The 17,668-nt window shown below is 49.2% G+C and overlaps 2 protein-coding genes across 7 annotated transcripts in view; one reads left to right on the top strand and one right to left on the bottom strand.

Annotated features, from left to right (window-relative positions):
• Nucleotides 1–227: 227 nt before the first annotated feature.
• Nucleotides 228–1,050, top strand: LOC144145688 (uncharacterized). Its single transcript, XM_077677358.1, has 2 exons — nucleotides 228–353; nucleotides 429–1,050. Exon 2 carries the CDS (start codon nucleotides 459–461, stop codon nucleotides 975–977), a length of 519 nt encoding a protein of 172 aa, XP_077533484.1. The 5' UTR covers nucleotides 228–353; nucleotides 429–458; the 3' UTR covers nucleotides 978–1,050.
• A 1,405-nt stretch (nucleotides 1,051–2,455) lies between these two features.
• The window catches only part of LOC144145686 (uncharacterized), a 62,646-nt gene continuing 47,433 nt past the window's right edge, over nucleotides 2,456–17,668 (bottom strand). For all 6 annotated transcript variants that reach the window (XM_077677350.1, XM_077677352.1, XM_077677351.1 and 3 more), the window contains 4 exons: nucleotides 15,514–15,761; nucleotides 10,658–10,859; nucleotides 8,762–9,065; nucleotides 2,456–8,070 (listed from right to left, as the gene is read on the bottom strand). In XM_077677350.1, coding sequence (XP_077533476.1) covers nucleotides 7,629–8,070; nucleotides 8,762–9,065; nucleotides 10,658–10,859; nucleotides 15,514–15,761 — 1,196 coding nt within the window. In that variant the 3' untranslated portion in view covers nucleotides 2,456–7,628. The remainder of the gene's footprint in view (nucleotides 8,071–8,761; nucleotides 9,066–10,657; nucleotides 10,860–15,513; nucleotides 15,762–17,668) is intronic.

The raw sequence follows: 17,668 nt of genomic DNA, 5'->3' as shown, positions 1-17,668 counted from the left end.
GCTGCGAGCAAACGTGACGTCACATCCGCCTAGCGATGCTCCTCACCCGCCCAGAAGGTTGGTTAATTCCTCTCCTGAAGGGCAGGTGGCGAACGTTTGCTGTCGCTACTTCGCGGTTGTTACAATAAAGTTTTACCTCACAATGAAATCCCATATACAATCATGTCAGAAACTAGCACTAATTTTCTGCTTTGTGTAGGCAAATTTGTGGAAATAAAAACGCAAGAAACAATGCGTAGTGTTTATTTTACCCTTTCACTAGCGCCACTATTCGGCGGTGCGGAAAAAATTATTGCGTCGGGCAAATCTCCACAAGTGGTTTGGGATTGCGCTTGTTTTCACGGACAGGCAAGGTGAGATCGAGCAGTAACGTGAAATCTGAAATCCGCTGTACCTAGGAGAGCACTCACTTTGCCTTTCACGTTCAGGTCGGCGTCCCGGCCGTCGAAGCCGCCGCCATGGACGAGAGCAAGCTGCCGCACTCCCACACGGGTGGCGTGCGGCCCATGAGCATCGAGGGACGGTTCGCCGACGAGAGGACCCGTCTGTCCGCAGAGTTCACCGATGCCGACCGCGCCTGGCGTAAAAAGTGGCTCGAGGACCAGCACTTGTCACCCAACGAGCCCCGTCACGTGCCCGAGTTAGAGAGGGCGCTGAAGAATCCGTTCCGCAGGTTCTACCGCTTCCCGATGGATTACATTTTCGGCCGCCTCGAGCCGTTTCTGGGTCCCACGGCGACCCCCGCACTGCGCTGGTTCGTCCCCAAGGTCCTGTTCATATACGTGGGTGGCCTGGTTCTGATGTACAACTACAAGTACAATCAGCACAGCTGGAAGCGTCACAGCGGGCTTGTGTTCCGCTTTTCACGGCCCGTCTCGCTGCCCGGCGACCCCGACTGGCCCAGGCCTGCCGACAGGACGAAGCCGTCGGACTATGCAGACTACGGCTTTAAGGACAGGGAGGTCCTTCGCAACTAGCGTTGCATGAGCGTCGATAGCGCACCGCAACGACTTACTGAGATGCAGAGAATAAATGCTAGTTCAGTATTCATTTCGGTTCTGTTAACTGCTGCCTACAGCCGGCCAAACGCCGGCTGTCTCGTGCGCCGCGGTCTCGGTGGCGAAATTGAGCTAGTACACTCGGTGCAACGTTTGCTGTACACAAGAGAAAAGCTAACTGCAACTAAATTCGAACTTGTTACTCACGCCGAAGTAAAGTCGCACAATTTCATAGGCACACCAGAGTGATGTATGCAGATTGTTTAAGGCCCGTTCACACTTGCGACTTAACCGACGCGAGTTCTGTCGCTCTAGTCCCCCAGCATCGCTCTTGTCATTTGGTCACAACCAATTTTTGTCGCCATGACAAGAGCGACTTAATGCGACAAAAACCACACTGCTTGAATTGTTCCTGTTGCAGTTGTGAACGGGCCTTTACAGCGAGCAGTGAGGCTCGCCTAAATTAGGTGACGCGCACTGCTCTCACCGACAGTGACCTTGGTGCGCCCGAGTTTTGATTTCCGTCACAGACAGCCATGGTATACTGTGAAGTGTGTCGTCGGCGAAATCTCGAAGGGATGGTGAAAGCCCATAATTTAACACTGTTGATGCAGTCAGAGTTCATGTTGGTCATTGCAAAATGGAACAATGTTTGTGGAAGGATTCCTATGCACAAGAGCACATGAATGCACTGGTGCGCCGCCAGCCCTTCCAACAATTTTGGTTTCCTTCTCAGGCCCAGTGTAGCGTGCCGATTACGACAGGTACATAAGGCAAAGCGCGGAAAATAAGCGAAAAAATGGGCCAAGTCTTGTAAACCTAGTTATGAGCGAAATGTCTGGTCGGCTCAGTTTTTCAGACAATACACACGGTGTTTCATTAAAGGTATGCCTTTGCTTGCTCTGGTGTTTCAGCAGCCAACTTTGCCTTTTCTCGAGATTTTGCAGTTTGCCGTGTAGCTATATCTGCTAAATGATTGGATTCAGACTTTTGACTGCACTGAAGCGCGTGCACAGATGGGCTGAGCTGCATGCCATCCATCGTGAGACTGAGTAACCAAGAGCCAGCGAAGCAGCTGTTAAACCCTCGCCTAGTCGCGTGTTACTGCTGCAGTTCACGTGGCGTGAAATCGCACCTGCTACGCTTGTGCCTTGTAAAAAGGTACGTAGACATAGAAAGCTGTCAGACAGCTTCATATGAACCAAATGCATGAACGGGAAACTTGGCGACAGGTGCCCATCAAAACAGCACCTAAACAAACCCTGAAAGTTCCGTTTCAGTTGAGGCGGCGGTGAGAAGCCTATGTAAAAGGCCACCAATGGCGAATGAGGTGACACTGCCCAAGATGGCCACTCCCAAGTAACTGTGCTGTAAACAAACTCCTACAACCATCGCTGCTCTTACCGATATTTCTGGTAATCCTTGACAGGGTAACAGAAGTGTGGTTGGCAAACACAAGGCTGTATATAGACAAATTTGCTTTATTGTAGAAGTGTAATGCTTACAGAAGGAAACAAACTCTCTCTGAAGAAAAATTTGTTCTAAAAACAAGGCAGGACAAAAGTGTGCACTTCTAACCAACTAAACATAAGACTTTTTTTTTTCGCGTACATCCCAAGTTTTGGTACTCGCACGCAACGCATCAACTCCCACTCACAAAACTGTGCTTTTTCTTATTTGTGCAGGCATTGTAAAAGAAACCGAAGTTCAGAAGTGTAACAGAGTTTATAAAAGCAACAGTAAAACAACATGAGGTATTCATGCAATTAAATACTAATGCTTAAAAAAAAATAATTTTACATAAAGTGAGAAGCTGAAGTAGATGCTGCCTTTTCTTTGAACTGACTTGGAAGCGGCTGTGTTTGCTCTTACAATGTCCGCTGCAGCTACGCAATATAACATAAAAATAAAATAAAAAACAAGAAAAACCAAAAAGAAAACAACGCAACTGTCAAGCTTAGGCTAGCTCGTCAAGAGTGTACAAAGATTGTTTCTGGCTTATTTCTTCACAGCGCACACACGTGACTATACATGCTCACGCACATGGACACGCAATATATATTTATATATATATGTATAATATGTATATATTTATGTACACAGGAGGCATTAAATTACACGCAAAAAACAATTTTCTTAGCTATTTCCCGCTATAATGTTTTCAATACAACAGGTGAAAAGGAAACACACACAAGATTTACATAGACAATGTGTAAAATAATGGAGGTAGCAACAATGACACGGAGAGTCTCGCAAGCAAAGAAGAGAAGGCGCACAACACACGGACAGCAACGAGGAAGCAAAATGTGTCGCAAGCAGCCACAAATGGCATGTCGCATGTCTCACAAATACGCCCACACGCATGCACACACCTTGCTGCTAAGGGCTACCATCGTACAAAAAAGAGCTGTGAAAGCAGCCGACCACAGCTTTGCTGCACAGTCATGGCATTGTCATCGTCTGCTGGCTGAGCCAACAGCAGCGGAGAGAGAGATTCGTTCTAGTACCGTGCGAACACAGCGCCGACAAATGTTCACAGTCAGCCACATTGTCTATGTTCCCGGCGCACTCCAAGGTCAAGTACAATGAAGCCTCGTTTATAGGGGGGCTTGCAGGATCTTATTCGAAAATTTTACGATTTCAGTTGTAGGCGTATTCTTGTTAATGTTCTGCAGCCAACCACAAGGAGGTTTCGCTGTGCTTTGCGAGGCTTCCAGTACATTCGCGACACACTGCTCTGAAAACTTGGTAAAGAAGCACTCTACCTAACCGGCTCCGTCCGCAAAACTGGCTACCAATACAGGCACGCTTGAGAACGATACATGTCCCTAAGAATTATGCTTCCTACCTATTTCTGCGTTAGTGAGCGGCAGCAATTATTACAAACACTGCTTGCAGGCAAAACTCGCGGTCTTGAGGCACAACAGCAAGTTTCGGCGAGTGTGTACGAGCAGTGGACTGCCACAAAGACTGCGCGTCTAGCCCGTCCCGACAGTGCCGTTGTTTGCAAGCAACCTCAGGCCTACACATCCTGGCAACGCTGAGACAAACTTCTGACGAGTTTTCAATGGGAAGCAAAGCTACTCTGGTCACTGGTCTTCTTTTTTACTAAACAACACGACCGCTTGCGCATCAACGAACGAGCCGTCCGAAGCCATCTTATGATCTTTGGTTTCAAATCTACCAGTGTGTCCCGCAAATGCTGCTGATGCCAAAGGTTCATCTTGAACACTGAGTTTATCAAAACAAGGGAGCACTGGCAGGTTAACATTTAAAAGAGCGTTAGTATTTGGTAGATTTAAAAAGAAAACATGTTTACGTGTCCGTTTGCAAACCCTTTAGCCTCTATACTTATGCAAACTGAAGCAACACTTGGTGTCGTCGATGTCCGTGGAAAATTTCCGGAGTGGCCATACCCAGGATAATTACGAAGGGGGCAACGCTACTATTCACGTTAAAGAAATTAAGAACAAGGAACTCGTATAACTTAACAGCATTTGCAAACAAAAGGAACATTCCGTGTTAGCCTCTGCACCGATCTTATTAGTTAAAAACTAAAGCTCTTGATAGCCTTCACACCAATGTGTGACGCACTAACTAAAGATGCCAGGCTGCACAAAAAGAGTAGGCATTTGCATTGTCCTGCGAAACTGCTGGAACGGCAGTTAGTTCTCTTCCAAGCAACACCGCACCAGGTGGAAGAAGTAAGGCAGCTCATAAACTGAGGCAGAAAAAAGAAAATGAGCAAAAGTGAAAATGACTAGCAATAAAAGCAACAAGCTTTCTTGTCTTTTTCAGACCGGGGAGACAATCGCCCGTTTTGGAAGACGCCTTCTAAAAGAGAAAAAACAGGAAAGGGCATCGTAAAGAAACCTGCCTATGTGCCGCACATAAGAGTGCCCCCCTGTTGCATGAACTTGGAAAAGCTTTGAAACCAAGGCCCCAAACCTTACAAAAGTACAGGCCTCGATTTCGGATCGTTTTAAGTGACGCTTGTACAGACAAAAATGGTTACAGAAATGAGACTGTCGCTAGCTGCGTAAAATGAGGGACGGCCAGATGTGTTCAGGAACTGAACTCACCAAGTTGCAAAAAATTACTATTTGCTTATTCTAAAAAGGTTTGCCTAAGTTACAATTCTCAGATTGTAACAGAAAATAAGCATGAAGATTTGTGTGCCTTACAAGCCCTATTGAGGGAATGAAAACAAGCATTGGCAACTTGAGTTTTGTAGGTTGCGTTATGCCAGCTACTGGATCAGGCAAGCTACAACATGGGTAAGCAAAAAAAAAAAAAAAAGAGTCTGGCAAAGAAATTAACATAAGGAGCTTGAAGAGAGGAAACGGGCTGTGTTCATGCTCTGTAGGCACCAACAAGTCCAATTTCCACGTGGACAAGTTGAATTTGTCGGCACAAAGCGCTTTTCATTTCACGACACAACTAGCGCAACTTCGGTATTTACAAAAAACTTGTGGATTCTGCGCGCACAGTGGAATATTATTTGTTGCAATACAGTATGTGAGTACACGACAAAAGCTAAACTGAAGCAGTAGCAGCTATTACAAAAGGCCGAATCGGCAACAAAGACAAGTGAAAAATGCTTGGCGCAAAATATTTCACACAAAATAACCCCCCTTTTTGGTTCGTACTGCAATGTGTGGTACCTGCTAGCACATGGGCATAATTCAAATTTTTGGCAACTCATCTGAGCTGAATATACTTTAGCAGTGGCTGTGAAGATAATAAATAAGCTAATTCAACAAGACACTCATTCAACTGCATAACAAACAAAAGCTGCTGAAATAAGATGAGGTAGGCCGATACAAAGCATCGCAAATGTCTCGGTGCAGAAGGAGCTCAATAAATAAGCCATTTTTGCCACGGTTAACTCTTTTCTCATTTCTGAACGTTTTCTGCCATTTTTATAAAAGGAAAGGAAAGAAAACAGGTGATATTTTAAAGTTGCTGTTTTTAGAATGGTATCTTTCCCACCTAAGCAGCCATACAGGTGTGACAAAACAGGTGGCGCATACACAAACATCACACACGCTGAACAAACGTTCAGCATCACTTTGTGTTCGTTTAAAAATGAAGCCAAATGTACTCCTTTTTTTGACGAGGCATTTCGCAGCCGTAAACATAATGAAGTGCTGACCAGCTGCCCCAAAGTTCAGAAACATGAAACCTATCGCAACGAGAAAAACTACAGAAGGCCATCACTGTTTTTGGGGAATGATAATTATGAGATAAGCAACAACACAAAAACAAAACGCCAGCACAACGCACACAAACCTTTGCCCGGTCCCCCCATTGGCAAGCTTAAAATGCAATCTGGGCTCCGTGCTTTACCAAGAAGGAGAATACACTCGGCAGTATTTCTACCAACTTGCTACTGCTGTTTGGCATTGCAATAACCTGCGCACCACGCTCTTTTCTTTCTGCTGTGTGGAGCTGTGACAGCTCAAATACACTGGTCACAGGGCAAAATCTAAAACAGTTCCACAAAGCAGCACGTGTCCTGTCGACCTTGTCTGTCCTCGAGCAATGCTTTCACAGCTTTCCTGCTGTCTAAAATAGGGTCTTCCCCTAAGAATCATTTATCAAAGCCATATAAGCCGCAACCGGTGTGCCACGTACAGTGGCAAAACCCTCGAACGCAACGGTTCATGGCAGGTTTCTATTATAACTGCTTTTTCACGGTGCTTACGCTCAACTTTATGCGACAACTTACAGTGGGAAGAAACATATCTTCCTTATATTAAATTAAATAGAAAAAACGGGAGAGGCAGTGGCAGCACAAAAGAAGTTTTGTGCCATGTTGCCAAAAAGACAACAGCAATAGCTGCTTTGTTCAGAAGAAAAAAATAGGCTGCCTTGATTACAACCAGTAGCTCTGCATTTCCAACGCAGGTGGTTCCAAATGTGCTGCTCGGTTGATAGCTCGAACGCTTCACAAGCGCAACCGTTAAGAGATACGACAGGCTCCACGGACACATTTCCCGCTCCACACCACATCAATATAAAGCACCGTAGCAGTAGTGCACGATCTCGCGTATCCTGCAAATGTTCCTTTCTCATGCCCCAACAGAACTTGAGTCTAGACACCTACACTTCAGAAAGTTCACCTCGCAAGGAGCACTACTATGAGCGGCACAAAGCTAGGCCTGCTATGAACAGAAAGTGAGTGAGGCTGTGAACCGGGTTCCAACAGGAGTTGTTGTTAATGGTGTGAGTCATCGCTTAAATTAAAAAGACAAGCTGCATCTCAAGGGAACAGCAGCACTTCTAGGGGAACACGAGGGCAAACGAAAAGACGGAAGAAAGACTGGGCTAAAAAGTCGTTTTTCGAGCTGCACAAACAAGAACCCAACATCCGCTCCTGGGCACACCGCAACATCTGTCCTCCTTGAATCAGCGCGCGAAAGTGTCAAGCAGGGCGCCAGCCGACGAGCTCTACACAACGAGTTCTTACAAAGAGTGCCTGGACATGGCGTGTAACACCAGACAACCCATTCTGCCGCTCTCTTTACGCAAGCGACTTTTTGGGAGCGGCGCTAGACTGGGGGTAGTACAAAGCGAGAAGGCCCCACTGCGAAGGCCTTCCGACTCCTCCAGCATGGGAAGGGGGCCTCAGACCTTCATTTCCCAGATGAGCACAAGCGCGTCGCCGCTTGGCGAGGTGGCTAGGTGGTCGCCGGCAGCCCTCCGCCAATTCACGTATCCGCAACCCCCCGTCAAAGTGAGCAGCGTCTTGCTCTGCGGCCCGGCGTCTGCTCCGCGAGGCAAGGGTGGGCCGCGCCGGGGCTGCCGCAAGGTGCCATACGCCGTCCCTTCCACCGACGACAGGGACGGAGACGGGGACGACGCAAACGAAGACTTGGGTCCGGCGTCCGACGAAGAGGACGACGTCCCGGCTGCCTGCAGCACAGCCCCGCAGGGCACCGCCTGCGTGGCCGCATTTGCGGCGGCTGCGGCAGCGTGGGCGTCGCAGGTAGCCGCGGAGGAGTCAGAGTCTCCAGACACCTCCATAGTGGAGAGATCCCAAGAACGTGGTCTACCAGGCCGGTGGGATCTGCGGGACGAAATCAAGGGCGACCTTCGTGAGAACTACGCAATTGAAAAGTAGCGTCGGCACGTCTACCCCCTTTAAACAAAGCCGAACAACGGGATAAGGCGTGGGGAACCTGTTATGGCAGGGTCAGTGTGAAGGCTTACACAAGGTCAAAGCAGCAAGTTCAAGAATCTTATAATAGCACTTGCAAGCAATGGGACTAAGAAAGAGGAGGAGTGTTTTTAATTGTGGAGGTGATTTTAGCTGAACCACTGCACCCAGCTTGCTTTGCCATATGAGAAGAGAGAAAGAGAGACGATGAATATAAACTCGGTAATTTACTAACAAAATTACTTGCCACATAAAAAGAAATGATTCCACATTTTGGACATGCACATTGAAATATATAAACATTGCAAGTTTCGTTCAAATATATCCACTAAAAAAAAAAAAAAAAAAAAAGAGATCAGGTGAGGTGTCTGCCCCTTGACCTGCAGTGTGATTTACGAAATGGCACACGTTTCTCCTAGAGTGATAGTCTTGCTCCGATGGGGCACCGACAAAGCAACAGGAGCAGCAATAACTAAAGCCTCATATCCTGGCCATTACGCCAAATTTGCCTAAATCTTTCTCCCAGTTGCAACTAAGTGTGCACAGAATATGCACTCAGTGTGCACTGAGTGTACACCGAGTGTGTACCAAGTGTACGCACCTGCGTCCGAGGGTGGCGAAGTGGAAGTGCATGAGTTCGGGGTCGCTGCGGTTGAGCTGCTCGTGGCTCTCGTAGTTGTGGACGTTCATGAGGTCGGCGTACAGGCCGTACACCTCGCTCCGGCTCGCCTCGGGGCTGCTGCCGCTGTCGTTGCCGCTGTCCGTGCTCACGCCCCCGGCGCTGCTCAGGGTCAGGCCGCTGCTGGCCGCGCTGCCGGCCACCCCGCGGGCGCACAGCGAGAGGCCGCGGGGAAGCGTCTTGGCACCGGACATGTGCACGTTCTCCGTGGCCGTCCGTCGCAGCGCTGCAAGGGAAGAGGGGCAGGGGAGCACATCGGGTGGCCGGTTAGCTCAACAACAGGAGCAACAGGGTGGTGTTACGATTCTGCACGTAGTGCTCGACTATTACTCTGTGCGTGCGTGATAAAAGTTCGCTGCACCGCAGGGAAGCTACCCGTGTGGCGGTGAAGCCAGCGCATTCTGAGCTTTAACATGCATCGACACGCCGGAGCCTGCAGGCCGCAAAGTGGCTCGAAATCAGTCACAGCTGTTGCTGAAGCTAAAATCCAGAACGGACAGGTTCCTGCGGCGGCGTGTTCAAGCTTATCTCCGCATTCAACGACTGTACATGGGGCTACGCCTTTCCCCCCTCTGTCCTCAGCGTTTGCCAGCTCCTGTCATGTGACATATGGAAAGTGTTTGTTTGTACTTTTCGGTGGCATGTGCAACACACTGAAAGGCCGTGGATCATTGGGACTTCTGGCTATAAATTCTTACCCTTTGGCGAGCTGAGTCAGTTCGCATATCGGGCTCGACTGAGAGTGTTGCTCTGCCCGTTCGACTGTCATGCTGTAAAGCACGCCAGGGTGCTGTTCCTGTATCACTGCTGTTCTCTTTTCGCCATGCATTAAAACAGTTAAGTTTTGATCTTGTTTCTGCATCGTCGAAACGGATAGATAGATAGATACAACTTTATTTGAGCCATTGAGGTCACAGCTGAGGCGGCCTCCAACGCGGTGGTTGGTCCCTAATTCACAGGGCCCATAAACGGCCAGCACCTCCAGGCTCCGGGCCACTAGGGCAGCGTGGGTCATTGCGGCGGGGCTGGACCGTAGGATCTCCCATCACACTTTAAGGGAAGGAGGGAGAGGTGTGCTGGTTGGGGATGGGATTTGTGGGAGGGGGGGCTTCGAGTGACGTACACTCTGCAATAACGTTTCGCAAGGTGCCTTTTTCTTGGAGACGGAAGGGGCATGTGTCTTCATATCGTTGCGGGAACATGGTGTGTAGCAATGTTGGGTGGGCCAGCGACCCCGCTTGAATTGTTCTTAATATTGACTGCTCTTTCCGTGCTAGTAGTAAACGGAGGCAAATCTACTAGCCGCTCGCCCACCATGCTACCATGACATTGACGGAGGTCAGTTCTGGGATGCCTCTGCCAATGTAACAGTGATGAGCTATGGGGCTGGCATTCCTTGGTTGTTTTTATTTAGTACAGACCACTTGAGCACTCAGGTGCGTCAGACGTATTTGGGAAATGCAGGGACTTCCAGAATAGGATTCGCAAGTTTGTAAGGGTCATTGCATACGCCCCCTTTCACTGTGTATGCACACGAGGTGTTTTAGGAAAGATAGTGTTCTTCCTCAGACCAAAACATATCTCGACTTCGGTGCCAGCAGAGACATCCAGCCTAACAGGAATACCAGAATTTGGATTCTAAAATGACTTATGGTACATGCAGATATGGGGCAGCGTGATTTTCTCATGACCGGCTCAGTAAACCTAAGCATGGCAGAGGGGTTGAGGGCAGAGGGTGACTAAAAGCATTTTGCATAATACACAAGCTGTTTGAGTAAATGATTGAGTGGTTGAGCGAGAGAAAGAGAGAAGTATTACCCCTGGCTCCCAGCTTGTGGCTGGCTGGCGTTGAGGGCAGCACGGAATCGGACTTCTGCTTCTGCACTCCAGTGCTGCCAGCGGCATCCAAGTCGACCTCTTCTGCTGCAGCCTCTTCGACGTCCTTGGTTCCCTTGGCCAAACACTCTTCCTCCTCCTCTTCCTCGGGGAGTTGCTCAGCATCCTCGGGTGCAACAGAGCCCTGCACAAGAACACCAAGACAGGGCGGTTCACCCACCAGAGCACAGCTACACAGTTAGGACTGCATCGCCTTCACTGAACAGCACTTTCATATGACTGGCAGTGAGAATCCCTACGCATGCAAATCTAAAAAATATCCCTGATGAGATCATGCGGAGATGCAGGGGGAGCCGGTCACCAAGTACCGTATAAACCAGTATATCGGTCGAGTTTTTTTCCAAAGAAATCCGCTCAAAAGTCACCCCTCGTCTTATATAGCGGTCATTGAGAGAAAGTAAATTGTTGTTTGGCAACAATGTGCAAGTGTAGTCCATCGCCATTGCCCTTTGTGTTGGACTGCTCTCTCTCACTATCAAGCCGTCATTTGTTTTTCTCTTTTCTCTTATTTTTCGTCCTTTACTCGTCTTGCGTGCCTGCGTGCGTGCATTTCTGTACGTGTCTGCTCCGACATGACCCACGGAAGCCGATGCCAGTTCACCACTGCGTTTAAGCTGAAGGCGATTGAGTTGCCAAGCAGAACGGGAATATGGCGGCGCAACGCCACTTTGGAGTTTCGGAGAAAAGTGTGCGGTACTGGAGGAGCCAGAAAACTAAGCTGTGCACGTGCAACCCCTGGAACAGATCGTTCCGTGGATGTCAAGCGGTGCACCCCGTGTTGGAGAATAGAGTGGTGGACTTCGTCCGGGAACTTTGCTCACGATCGCTGCCGGTTACAGCGGAGGCCATCCGTGGACCGGCTCGGCGAACTGTACAATGAGTGGATAGCCGGGGACAATCTACGGGCCGGCTGCGAACACCATCCCTCGCGACCGTGTCAAGCTGGGTGTCTTCCTCTTGGCAGTCGCTGCCCGACGACATGGTTGCACGAGCGTTTAGTAAGTGCTTTATCAGCAACACGCTCGACGGCACTGAAGGTGACAGTGTGAAGCAGTCATCCTCAGGTGACTCTGACAGCTCGGACGAGTGACTTCAGCAGGCATAATGGGTAGCAGTGACGGACGGGCGTCGAAAATAAATATAGACATTGTGGGTGCGCTTCTGTGCCGAATTATTTTTTGTCAACTTTTCCCACCTTAAGGGGACACGCGGGTCGAAAAAACGCGATTTTTTCGAAATATACCGATTTTTTGTTTTCCCTTGCATTAGCATCTTTGACTATCCTTCTTTCATGAGTAAAAAAATGAAAACGAAATACGAACGAGAACTTAGTGAAAAATGTGTCTGAATGACTCGCGGTGACCCAAGAAATCGCGCAATCAAGCCAAATTTCGGCCAGGTTTGAGAATTTATTCCGCACGGCAGCGTGGCTCGCCGCCATTTTGGTCACTTGAGAGAGGTAGATCAAGCCTTCTTCTCTCGATTGAGCCGCTCGCCACCTTCGTATCTCCGCGTAAAAAAAATAAAAAAAAATGTTTCTTCCCGCTTGTTTTGCGAGCTCCCACTGGGCATTTAAATCACGTGACGCGAAAGCGGGACCGCCATTGGCTCTTGCCGCTTGTGAGCCGCCATCGCCCGCATCGTTCCGTTCGCTACTTCGCGCTATCTTTTCTATTTCCTTATCGTGTGTTTTTAATCGTGAACGGTGAGGAGAAGCGTGACTTTTGTCGCCGGAAGCAGCGTACTTCATGCCGGTACAAAGGAAAGCGCAAGCGGCGCAGCATTGTGACGACCACGGCCAATGCCGGCACGACCGGCACCGTGAGGCCTAACGGCGCCGGGCCTTCAAGCGTTGCAAGCGCGGCTCTACCAGGCGGGGCTGATTTTATCAGCGAAGATATCGACTTTATAAGCGCATCGGAGAAGAAGTCGGCAGCCTTCCAAGGTGAGGAGACAGCCAGCCACGGGAGCGGTGCAGTTATCTGTGGAGTCGGCGCTCTGACTGACCTTGAGTGCCGCCGTGTGCGCGACGTGCGGGAAGTGCGAACTCGTCGTAGTCGAGGTTGCGAACAAGCGGAAGGGCCTCGCATCGGTACTGGAACTGAAGTGCAAAAACGAGAAGTGCCCTGCGGGAGTGGCTTCGGGAGTGATTTCTTCTGTTTATTCGTCGCAGCGCGCTGCCGCCGTCGGTCGCGGAGGCCGCAAACCGGAACTCTGCAGTTCCGGTTTGCGGCCTCCCCGTGATAGTTTCGCCGTCAATGTGAAAGCGGTACTCGCTGCACACGCGGTTGGCATCGGACACGATCAGCTATGCAGGTTTTGTGCCATTCTTGGTCTACCAAAACCACAGCATCAAATGACGTTCTACAACACTGCCAAGAAAGTTCATGTTGCGGCCACAAAAGGCATCTCTGACAACCTTGCTGAAGCAAGGCAAGTAACTGCGTTGCAAGCTGGTCAGACTGACCTCAGTGTGATTTTTGATGGTACTTGGCAGAAGCAAAGACACGAGACACAACAGCACTGCCATTTCTCTTGACACTGGTCTCTGCCTGGATTTTGAGGTGCTGTCAAACTACTTGTACTTGTAGCCGCCACCAAAAGCTTGATGAGCAAGAGGAGGAAGTGTGGCAAGCCTTTCATGCCTCTTGTGTGTGAAAAAAATGTTGACTGCTCATCCCATGCCATGGAGACGGAAGCAGCACTGCGCATCTGGCACAGGACGCTATCGTACAACCTGCAGTTCACTGTAGTGGAGACTGCCACTGCCCTCACAGGGTTGTGGTTCAACAGAGGCCACACTAGCTTTGAGCAAGTTCTCCAAGAACTGGGAATCTTCCCTTCAGAAGAACTGGTCAGACTAAGCAATGCAAGTGACCAGCGGAGGGTCAGGCAGATGTGTGCAAAGCTGACTGCTAAGGCTAGCCCCCATTGCCGCAGCCTGGTGAAACGGTCCCACACCAAGGACTACCCCAGCAAAAACCGTGAGGGTGCAACTTATGCAGCAGGAGCATTCTAGTTTTAGTACCTCAATGTGGACATTCCAGACTGTATCCCCACCAAATTTCATGTTGTTCGAGCAAGAATTTCTGAATCTGCCAAAGAAATAAACTTTCAATTGCGTTTTTCTCAGCTTGTTGTTTTTGTCCGTTTTCTGAGTTTGTGCACACTTATTTTCCCAGTTAAAGTTGTCGTATCAGGATGAAATTTTGCACAAATGTTCATTATAACACGTAGAGTGCACAAATCTTGTTCATTATGCATTTTGTGTCCCTAGATATTTCTGGCGGTCATAAAACAAAAATATACAGAGCAAAAAAAGGCACACTACCAGTCATTTTTTTTTCGTGGTGAGGAAAATGATGATGAGGCTTTTTTAGGTAGATTTGTGCACTCTGCAGTTCATAAGGAACCACCTAGGCTATTTTAAAAGTTTCAGAAAAAATTTTTACTATAAAAAAAGTGTGCACAAAAAAGCCATTTTTCTGGAAGTCATGCTGCGTAACATTTTATCCGGAGCAGCTATTCAAAATTTGATTACATATATGACCAGAGGAGCTCAATCTCTATAAGCTGTGAAAATTTCAGCCTCCTAACTTCATTATTAAAAAAAAAGTTGTTTGGAGGAGCACGTCCCCTTAAGGTAGGGGGTCGACCTATAGCCGGTATTCAATGGTGTGGAATGCACGCAGGCAACCATGCGAGTGCGCCGCCATATCTGTGGCCAAGCGTCTGTTGCCAAAGCGACGGTGTGCGCACGGCCCGCAGATCAGGCACCCCTCTTCTTCTCCATGCCTTCATGGCGGCCAGGCAGGCCGCGGCCCGCGACGTGACCTTGTGTTTCCGTGCAAGGCGTGTGCGAGTGATTCGATAGTCAGTTGTACCGCGATAGCGTTGGTTGCGCGAAAAGTCATGATCCCACTCATGAGTGTGACAACCTTATCTGCAATTCAACCACAGCCTTCGCGCACACCTACGAGTGAATGCGAGTCGGTCGTGGCACAAAGGTTGCAACGTGAGCGCAGTGGTCCGTTTGACAGCAGGAACTGCATCATTTCCGATGCCCACTGAACGCAAAGTAATACCTTGACGCCAAGTGCTGTTGAATGCAGCACAGTACGATCTACCTATCGCCAGACGCGTATGAAGTAGCCGCCGCAGATCAGCTGATTGCCAGCCGCCACGCGCTAATGTCAGGCGTGAGTTGCTTTGCTGAGTATGAAAGATTTAGCGCACGAGAAAGTCAGTGCAAAATCGGTGTACGCGTGAACCATTTCTCCAAAGAAATTTCTCCAAAGAAAGACAACGTAGCTGCAGAGAATACTGCCCAGAGACATTGGTGGGCCCGGAACAACGAATCTGTCCAACGCAAACGGGCCAAGATGCTTGAACGGTACCAGCAATGTCGAGCTGATACTGCTCGTCAACAGAAGAAACGTCTGTCGGTAACGGGAGCAGACGCTCGATTCAGCCGCAACTTTCTCTCAGTCGAATTTGGACACTCGTGTCGAGTGTGCCATAGGGTGTGGTTTGACTCTAATAAGCTCACACTTATAGCAACAATGATGGAGCAAAGGTCATTGCGGCAGTGAAGAAGAAGCAAATCGGCTGCAACCGTGGACTTACACTGTCCTCATGGTCGTGAAGGTTGCGTACAGCTTCGCTACCTTCAAGTCTTACAAGTTGGTGCGAGTTTCCTTCTTTTTTCTTTTCTACGGGATATACATGTGGCCACACAGGATGTAGGAACCCCCCAGCTCACGACGACAGGCACGCACCCTGTGTTGCTGGGCCCTGGGTGAGCGGCGTGCCGGGTGCACCCGTGGCTGCAGGCAGAGGAGGAAGGTGACGGGCCCCCGGTGTCCATGGTGGGCCAGGTAGGTGCGTCCCCCGAGGATGGGCACCCCCTCGAGGCGTGGCAGGGGCAGCGTCAGCACCACCCCGGCACTCGTGCCCACCCACAGCAGCCCCGGGCCGGCCACCAGGGAGGTCACCGTCACCGCAGGCCGCACGCTGCCCTGCTTGGCTGCGGGGACGACAATGCGGAAGAGCAGGCTGGTTGCGACGAGTTTCACGAGGCGCTTAGGCTTAGGCCTTGGGCTTAGGCTTAGGCGAGGCACTTAGGCCACCTGAGACTCTCTGACAGAAGGTTACATGCACAAGGGCTCTCACATTTCGTTCACGTCAAAAATGCTGCCACCATGGGTGGGCATCAAGTCTTTATTAGGGGTGTGTGAATATCTGAAATTTTGAATACGAATCGAGCATCTTCATTATACGAAGAATATTCGATTTCAGACATGCATATTGGAAAAGTTCCAGAATATTCGGCAATGACCGAATATTTCGTAAAAGCAGCTAAATTTGCGTAACTAATTATATGCACGCTACGAATTCTCTTAATTAAAAACCCAACTACATGGTCTTGTAATTACCGATGTACGCACGAGTCACATAAGTGTGAGTAGAAGTACGCACTGTAACGCACACTACATCGGAGAGGGCGAGCGACCCCCCCAGAAGCGGTCGTGATTGCGCCAGCGCTGTACGGCTGCACATGTGTGCACGCACATGCACACACACACAGACAAAAACACTTTTTGTGGGTGCAGGTGTGTTATCTGCAAGCCACAAAGGCCACATGCAGCTGTTGGGGAAGGAGGTGGGCTCCACGGAGCCTCGTGAATCTTGCGTGAATAAAAAGGAAGTCCTGCAGATAGCTAGAGTCCCTGCTTTTCCTCGACGAAAGTGACAAGAGCAGCTAACGTGGTACAACGCAGTGTGCCCTTTGCTACAAGTAAAAGGACTGCCACTTTCTAACAGCCTCTCGCTGAACATTTTTTGTTAATTTTTTCGAGTTTGGGCTTCTTTAAGTTTGGAAACACCACGGCCCCAATGCACCGTATGTTGATGCAGTCAACGCCCGTTACAAAGGACCCTCTTAATACGGAAAAAAAGGTCCACTGTAGCCGAAGTATGCAGTATCCGTCCGGGGATTGGGGGGGGGGGGGGGGGGGGGGGGGTATATGACTGCAAAACTGGGTACTTTCACCGATATTGCATATACATACTATAGGCACTTTGTTCTTTCTATACATCTGCAACACCTCTGCACAGTGCTTGCGCGAGGGCAAAGAATCACCTAAAGACCGTTTCCAAAGCTTAGCAAGGGCACCTGGAAAAGTCCTAGTGCATGCGGTCAAGTGTGTAAAGACGCATGATAAGTGGAGCAAATAAAACAAGAATGTAACTAGGAGCAATTATTAACCAGCTACAAAAATCAGTCATGGCTATCAGAATTAGCTAGGCTCTTTTAAATCCGTTCGTGACAAGGCAGAATTCCCCGAAAGCGTTCGTCAAACAAATCGGATCGCTGCCTGACGTTCCCCCAAGGCAGCTGCCACATTTTTTACGATTTTAGTCTGGTCATTGAAACAGCTGATATGAAATAATCTGACGGACAGCTGTGAGAACGAAAGTGAGACCAGTTGGGCTGTGCACGGCCACCGGCAGATTGCACATAATGTATGGGAAACAACCCCCCTAATTGAGGCATTTCTTACATTTTTCACCGAACGGAACGGGAACGATGCATGCGTGGGAATAATAAAGACTGAACTTCACTGGACCCGAGTTCTTTAGTACATAAAAAAAACTGTGACGAGGGTAGACTCGACTCCGGGCGGACCACTGCGCGTATTCTATAGCACTGTTGTTCAATCTCACTGAAGTCGCGTTTATCGGCAGCGGCCTTGTTCTTGACAGTCGAGCGGACCGTCTGCTTAGACAGGCCTGCACTTCCGCTGATGTCGACCTGTTTTTCCCCATGTTCGACAGCGTTAATTATGCTTAATTTATCCGACAGCGAAATCAGCTACCCTGCCGCTCATGCCGCTGGTCACACAAAACAACAAAAACAACAACAAACAAACA

The sequence above is a fragment of the Haemaphysalis longicornis genome, unplaced genomic scaffold, assembly GCF_048455015.1.
Source record: "Haemaphysalis longicornis isolate Haplotype H1 unplaced genomic scaffold, Haemaphysalis longicornis Haplotype H1 scaffold_7, whole genome shotgun sequence".
Classification (NCBI taxonomy): Eukaryota; Metazoa; Arthropoda; class Arachnida; order Ixodida; family Ixodidae; genus Haemaphysalis; species Haemaphysalis longicornis.
This window is presented reverse-complemented; position numbering and strand designations above follow the sequence as displayed.